Here is an 8,370-nt window from a genome sequence, read left to right on the forward strand (position 1 = left end):
TTAAATTTTTTATGTAGGTCTATTTCAAAGTATCAGATCAAAATTGCTTTTAAAAATATTTTCATTTTTGGAATGTATACTTTTTGTTGGTTAATTGTGTGACTTTGCCTTACTTAAAGAAAACATTCGTTGAGGTGAGCTCTGTAATCTCTGATTACCTATGTTTTTTACTTATGGATATTTTTCAATTGATTAGATGAATTTTTTTTTTTCAGATGCTGTAAATATCCATCCTGAAACGTTTATGGCATACATGAAAAATGGGAAGACAACAGTTCGTCATGCACGAGGGATCGTTGTTGGTTGTGCTGGAGCTGGGAAAACAACACTTCTGTACAGACTGATGGGGAAAAGTCTCGATGAAATCAAAGAAATAAAATCCACTAGGGGTCTCCATGTCTACGAACACATATTTTCTGTGAAAAACGGAGATTTAACAGGTAGTGTTCTTCAACCAGCTATGAATATAATTATTGTTAAAAAAATATTTTAGTTAATATACAATTAATGAACGTAAATATTTTTTTGCAAATTTGCCAAATTAGTTTTACCTCCGTTCTTTTATTTTGTTAGTTTTATTTTGGCAATCTTAAGATTCAGACGAACGTTTTTATACAACTTATTAGGCTTTTGTTTAGTAATAACTTGACTGTTGATTTTTTGTCTGTAATATCAATATTTAGGGCTCCTGGCGGATATGGCCGGTCGACTGGGGATGCTCACTCCTCGGTATCTGATATCATCTCTGGAATTCCGACCTGTTTACATATCTGTCACAGGTTGAAGATTTTTCCACATTAAATACTGTTCGTTATTTTGACCTTGTTCATTCTAATATAAAGATAAAAATTTAAAGAAAATGTTTTAGTAATTCAAAGCGTCAAAATTGAAATAAAAAGCACTCTCTTTGCATCTTTTTTCCATCCAGGTTAGTTACACACAGTTTCACTTAAATCTTACGAACTGTTGGAAATGGGGCTGAAATCTCACCTGAACACTTTTTTTCTGATAAGAGCTAGGCTTACACGCAAAAATCAGCAAGGGCTGAGGGTGTTACTGTAATAAAATCGAAATGTGTTTGTGAAATACTATGCTCGACAACAACAAAGTTCGAAAAAATATTTTAAGCACATTCAAGGTCTCAAAGTCATTGACCTTAATGACATATGAAAGAACTTTATTACTGGAGTATACTTACCAATTATGAAGTCTCTATCTTTCATGGTTCAAAAGTTATGGCGAAGGTTAAAGTTTGCAAACACAGAAACAGACAGACAGAGAGAACAAAAACAATATACGCCTCGGAACTGTCGATCCTGGCGCATGAAAAATAAATGTGCTTTAAAAGAGGACCGACCATAGTTTCTATTGCGAATCATAGTAAAATGAAGCGTATTTACGGTTTTAATCCAACTTTTTTCGCTTAATTCTTAACATTAAGCAAAATTTAGAAATTATAGGTAAAAAATATAATTAAAAATTGATATTAATGATTTTTTAACCGATTTTGCAATTGATAGGTCGGTTGACGTCGTTTCAATGTGTTTTTAACGTTATAATAATATGCAGCTCTGAAAGAAAGGTGTAATAAAAATATTATTAAAGAAAAAGTAATGAACATTGGCTCTTGAAATTTGAAATATAGAAATTTGAGAATATCTCCAATATTTTTATTATGTTTTCATATGAATCCATTGTGTGCATCATATTTGTTATCCTCTATAAAAATAGTAAAATTTGCTTATATTTTGCATTTTGAGATGCCCCCTCTGGTAACAAGATGGTAGAATTTTGTGTTTCTTACATATATTGTATAATATAGTATTACTCATCAAATATAGTTTCAACAAAATGTCTATTGTAGTATTTGTATTATTTGCTTTAAAGTGCTAAAAATTAGCATTTTCATATATAATCCTATAGTAAATGTACATGTATTTTGAGACGGTCCCTCAAAAATACCTGGACGGTAGATTTCCCTCAAACTTTGCAAGTTAATGAAATTTATATATGGTATAAAAATGAAGATTCTCGCTATTGTAGTTTTCACACAATAAAACTATAGTCGGCTATAAGTGGAAATATTTTAAGAGAAATTTAATTTTAAATTAATAAAAGGTATCATTGTGTAAAAAAAAAATTAAGTGGACTTTTTTGTTTTATGACGTCACAAATTATTCGGATTTAATAGGGTTTTATCCATCAAATTCATATATCACAGGTCTGCTTGATCAATATTTTTATTTTACATTATATCAAAGTACTAAGTTGAAGCAGACCTGTGTTTGGTTACTTTTACTCAACATGTCGAGTAATATAATTATTTTATCTGAATAATTCATAGAAATTTGGAATTTTTGTCCTTTTCTGATGGCACATCGAACATATAACCTCAGGTTTTTTGAAAATATTCAGCGCTTTGGAATCTAAATATACATCACCCTGTTTTATAACACTTCATATTTCTCCATCAAAGTTTGAATTTGGAGGCATTACCGAATTTGGTCCTTTATTTTCAATCCTTACAGAGTAAGCAACAATATTTATTTATTATCTTAGAGACAAAATCTAAATTTTCTTTAAAAACCATTTTTCTTACAAAAATTGATCACTGATTTCGATTTGAGCTGAATATCGCCAAAAAATGAAAATAAATGGTCTTAAAATATCTATATTTTAGCGAAATATATGTACATGTATTGTAGCTACGGACGATGAGTTCTTAAGGAAACCATTGATCAGAATTCCAGCATCTGAAATTCAACAGAAGGGATCAAGCCCCAATGACGACTCAGTGAATGTAGAAATGGGGATAGAAACTGAAAACAGTTCTAGCTTGGAAAACAATAAGGTTGATCAGAGTACTGGAAAAGAATTAAATGTAAGACAGAATACTGAACCGGGTTCACAGAAAAATGAACCAGATGATCTACAACCTACAGAGAATAAAAGAAGAAAAATGCATGCCGGAGAAAATGACGGTATTGATGAACAATTGGCAAGGGATGTAATGAAAAAAATATTGGATGCCAAGGAAAATGAAATAAGTGTCAGCATGATTGACTTTGCTGGACAATTTGCTTATTATGCTTGTCATCAGATCTATATGAGATCAGAAGCATTCTACGTACTAGTGTTAGATATGAGTAAAGATTTCGAAAACTTTGTTTGTTGTGAAAGAGATGAATGCCGGGGCTCCATCTTCTCTACTTGGACATATAAAGGTACGTTTTGAATTCAGAAACAAGACTATAAAATATTTTAACTGACAACATCCTGTTCTCTTGAATAAAAGGTCAAACATGAATTCATGAGACTGCTCATATTTTTTGTACAATTGAAAAATTACTACATCAGTTGGAGAAACCTCATGTGATAGATTGAGTATGGCATGTCAGAATATATATCTGAAGAAATCTGAATCGTTGGTCATTTTCAATGATTTTATATATACAGACACTGTATATAGTTTATGTGTGTAAGTGAGAGGGTGTGTGTGTATGTGTTTTCCTTAATACATATTATACAATTTTTATATATACAGTTTATGTGTGTAAGTGAGAGGGTGTGTGTGTATGTGTTTTTCTTAATACATATTATACAATTTTTATATATACAGACACTGAATATAGTTCATGTGTGTAAGGGAGGGTGGGTGTGTGTATGTAATTCTTAATACATATTATATAAAATTTCCTTGTAGATTATCTTGACTTCTGGCTTGACTCCATAAAATCGTTTAGTGGACCTTCTGCACAAGTTTTTGCGGTGGCTACGCATACAGAGGGCAGGACGGGAGAGGTATTTTACAGTTGTTTGATTACTGTTTCCTAATAAGTTGACTTTAAAGTAACTTCAGTAAATTGCATCAAAGTATCATCCCATTGATAATCTTTTTGTAATATTTATTATTTATAAATGTTGAAGTTGGAGATTATGAAAGAATACCTTGAATACAATCTGCTTGATTTTTTTTTCATTTTAACGATATAATCACAGTGATACAATTTTAAAGATTGATTGATTGTATATTGTTTAACGTTACTCTCGAGAATTTTTCACTGATATGGAGACGTCTCTGTATTCCTGCGAAGGTTTCAAATTTAGACTTATACTCGGCACGCAGGGCCATTGAGCAGTAAGGGTTCTTTACCGTGCCGACGCCTACCGTGACACGAGACCTACGTTTTTAAGGTTTTTTCCGAAAGACCCGTGACTTTGACTTCAGTTACTCCCTATGCTCACGTATTAGGTATGACGCGTGAAGGAATTGAACCTGGGCCTTCCGATCACGAAGCGAACGCTCTACTAGGCTACAATTTAAAAGATAATCTTTTTTACTCATATGTTACGTTTGCTCCAATCTTCAAAAATCTTTCTACTATGGCGCTATCTAGATTCCTAATTTTTTTATAGGAGATATTTTTTGACTCGATCACTATGGCTCGACCAATCAAGAACGTCCTGCGAAGCTATAGTCATTAATTAAGGGTTTCCATCCCTATTGGGACCAAATTCCCTACCCCTAAATATCCGTCAAATAAATAATACTCTGATCTTATATCAAAGCATCTTAAAGTAGAAAAGGATTGACCCGTGAGAAACTTTCAAAAATTTCATGAATTATGCAGTAGTTAACAAATATTGCATTGAAGTCTATGGAGAAACGCGTTTTTTATATCTTTTCAAAATAAAAATTCAAAAAACTTGAATATCAATCAATCCTGCGTTGGATTGATTGATTGATTGTATACTGTTTAAGTCCCTCTCCAGAATATTTCACTGATATGGAGACGTCACCATTGTCGGTGAAGGGCTGCAAATTTAGGCCTATGCTCGGCACTTACGGCCTTTGAGCAGGGAAGGATCTTTATCGTGCCACACCTGCTGTGACACGGGGCCTCGGTTTATACGGTCTCATCCGAAGGACCGCCCCATTTAGTCGCCTTTTACGACAAGCAAGGGGGTACTGAGGACCTATTCTAACCCAGATCCCCACGGGACTTCTGCGTTGGAAAGATTCATTGAAACATTAAAAATAGAATGACAATTTAAAACAATTTTTTTCCAGCTATTTTTTTAAAATTCATTTTTTTCATTAAATTGAAAAGGGGAGATAAGTCTTACCAAAATTTTCAAGGCTAATAGATTAGGACACATCACACTATACATACGAATAGTAATATACGGAAAGTATGTTTAAATAAACCGAGTATTCAATGCCTACATATTTTTTTATGTATTCATTTCATTGAATTTGTTCCTATTAGGAATTGAATACCTTAAAGATATATGCAACGGATATTACCTACTGATAATCTTTCAAGGTATTATTAATTTAAGATTGTAGTGCCAACAGATGTTCGTAGACGAAAAAATCAATAAGTTTTGAAAAGATATCAAATGATAAAAATTCTTTTATAATTTAGAGAAAAGTATACAAAAATTACAAAACATATATTCTAGATGTTTTTTTTTTATCCAAACTTGTTTTAGAAGAAGTGTACAACGGCTTATATAGACATTAAACTGTATGATATAGTTCCTTCTAGTGTTGGAACTTTTTAACTCCAGGGAAAAAGACGATAACGTTCTAATACGTTGAGTATGCCCTTAATAAGTAATTCATTTTCATGATTTGTGTCGGTATTGTCCAAGGAATTTAAAACCAATTTTGATGACTGATTTTCAATATTTTTAAAACAGGAAATAGACTCCTTTTGGGAGACTCTTTGGACAATAATAACAGAAGATGATAAGACCAGGCTTTATGACAGGGACTTTGCATTAGGACTAATAGAGATGAATGAGGAAGCAAAGCATGTTCTGCAAAGTTTAAAAAAATCAATTTCTGAAGTAGTTTCACAAGGCATGGATACGAAGATAGAAGTTCCATCAGCATGGGCTCTTCTTGAACATCTCTTGCAAAAAACAGAAAAGCCAATCTTGTCTATTAGTGACATCAACAGAGAGAATATGAAACTTCCGGAAGAATATCAGTTGAAAAACCAAGAGGAACTAATTGATTTTCTGTCTTTTTTCCATGGACACGGGTTTTTACTCTTTTTTAAGGAGGAGGGACTGAAAACACATGCAGTTCTAGGCATACAGTGGTTTTCTAACGCATTCAGTAAACTTATTGCTGACAAGGAGCACATTAATAGAGAGTGTAAACGAAGATATATTGAAGACTGGAACCGTTTCAATGCCACAGGAAATCTGAGTAATTTACTGGTAGATGCTCTATGGAAAGAAGAATCGTCATTTATAGAACACAAGACACTACTTATGTCATACATGGAGAGATTACGGATGTTAGTCAGCATAAAAGGCAAATTCTCCTGGTATGTCCCCTGCATGAATCAAAAGCCTTTCACACACGACGTCTTTAAACAAACAATGGAGAAGTCGTCCATTCTTTGTTTTCGATTCACTTCCTTTGCCATGTTCGTATACTACAGGCTTATTGCATATTGCATGAGTTTCCTGAAGTGGAAAGTGCAGCTCGATAAGGACAAAAGTCAATGTCTATATCACTCAGCAGCGATATTCGAAACCGAAAATCACACAGTTATCGTTGGTATAATCGATAACGATATCCAGGTGCAGGTGCTGCGGATTAATGATCCACAACTTAAGGTTTCCTGGAAAACTGGAAAATCCATTCAAACTGCCTTAACAGAATTGACAGCAACATTTAATGAGAAGAAAACCTTTCAAAAAGGTTATAAATGCCTTAATCTTTTCTGCAGTGAAAAGGATCAAACTTTTATTCCTGAGGATGAAATTTCTGGAAGTCAATGCAATTGTCCTATTGGGAGAGGAAAACATAAGATTGATGTTCAATGGACATTGGGATTTTGGAAAGATGTAGGTATAATCATATTAGCTCAACTGGTAAATGGATCGGAAGAGTTTTTTTTTTTTTTTTTTTTTTTTTTTTTGGTGTTCTTACAAATAATTTTATTGCTTATTGCTTGTTTGTGTTTGATTAACTCTTTACAAATTTACTGTGAAGCAAATACTCTTGATCACGTTATAGAAATATGACGTTAACGTTTCCTCGTAAGGAATCTTTATAACGCGATACAGGTTTCTGTAAAGGTTAGAGTTATTAATTATAATGCAAAATTCAAGTTAGATTATAACTTTTCTTATTTAATGAGATTTTAGCAAGCATAAACAAGAGGCCCATGGGCCACATCGCTCACCTGAGAAGCTTTGACCATTCTGTTCTTTACCAGATTTCCCCCTTGTTATACATAATGCATCCCAACCCTACCCCACTGATCATAATTTAGACATCTTGAAATCTATACTACCCCATGATCCTTCCATGGGCACATATGTTTCAGCTTTTTTGGCCCAGTGGTTCCTGAGAAGAAGATTTTCAAAGATTTTTCCTATATATTTCTATGTAAATATTTGATTCCATTTAATGGCCCCACCCTTCCCCTGGGGGTCATGATTCCTATAATTAAGAATTTACACTACCCCAGAATGTTTCCACATAAGCTTCACTTTTTCTGCCCCAATGGTTCTTGAGAAAAAGATTTTCAAAGATTTTTCCTATATTTTTCTATATAAAACTTTGATTCCCCATTGTGGCCCCGCCCTTCCCCCGGGGGTCATTATTTGAACAATTTAGAATCTACATTATACCTGGATGCTTCCACATAAGTTTCAGCTTTTTTGGCCCACTGGTTCTTGAGAAGAAGATTTTCAAAGATTTTTCCTATATATATCTATATAAAAATTTGATTCCCCATTGCGGCTCCGCCCTTCCCCCAGGGGTCATTATTTGAACAATTTAGAATCTACATTATACCAGGATGCTTCCACATAAGTTTCAGCTTTTCTGGCCCACTGGTTCTTGAGAAAAAGATTTTTAAAGATTTTTCCTATATATATCTATATAAAACTTTGATTCCACATTGTGGCCCCGCCCTTCCGCCGGGGGTCATGATGTGAACAATTTAGAATCTACATTATACCAGGATGCTTCCACATAAGTTTCAGCTTTTCTGGCCCACTGGTTCTTGAGAAGAAGATTTTCAAAGATTTTTCCTATATATTTCTATGTAAAACTTTGAAACCCCATTGTGGCCCCGCCCTTCCCCCGGGGGTCATGATGTGAACAATTTAGAATTTACACTATACCAGGATGCTTCCACATAAGTTTCAGCTTTTCTGGCCCAGTGGTTCTTGAGAAGAAGATTTTCAAAGATTTTTCCTATATATTTCTATATCAAACTTTGATTCCCCATTGTGGCCCCGCCCTTCCCCCGGGGGTCACGATTTGAACAATTTAGAATCTACACTACCCCAGGATGCTTCCACATAAGTGTCAGTTTTTCTGGCCCAGTGGTT

General features: G+C 33.8%; 1 protein-coding gene across 1 annotated transcript in view; it reads left to right on the forward strand.

Moving 5' to 3' along the window:
- The first annotated feature begins 218 nt into the window (after positions 1-218).
- LOC134267428 (uncharacterized) overlaps positions 219-8,370 on the forward strand; it is a 12,055-nt gene continuing 3,903 nt past the window's right edge. The window contains exons 1-4 of the mRNA XM_062749642.1: positions 219-440; positions 2,706-3,224; positions 3,704-3,801; positions 5,707-6,870. Of these exons, the coding sequence (XP_062605626.1) occupies positions 245-440; positions 2,706-3,224; positions 3,704-3,801; positions 5,707-6,870 (1,977 nt within the window). The 5' untranslated portion in view covers positions 219-244. The remainder of the gene's footprint in view (positions 441-2,705; positions 3,225-3,703; positions 3,802-5,706; positions 6,871-8,370) is intronic.

The sequence above is a fragment of the Saccostrea cucullata genome, unplaced genomic scaffold (genome assembly GCF_032062105.1).
Source record: "Saccostrea cucullata isolate Sc308-1 unplaced genomic scaffold, CSIRO_AGI_Scuc_v1 ctg10176, whole genome shotgun sequence".
In the NCBI taxonomy this organism is placed as follows: domain Eukaryota; kingdom Metazoa; phylum Mollusca; class Bivalvia; order Ostreida; family Ostreidae; genus Saccostrea; species Saccostrea cuccullata.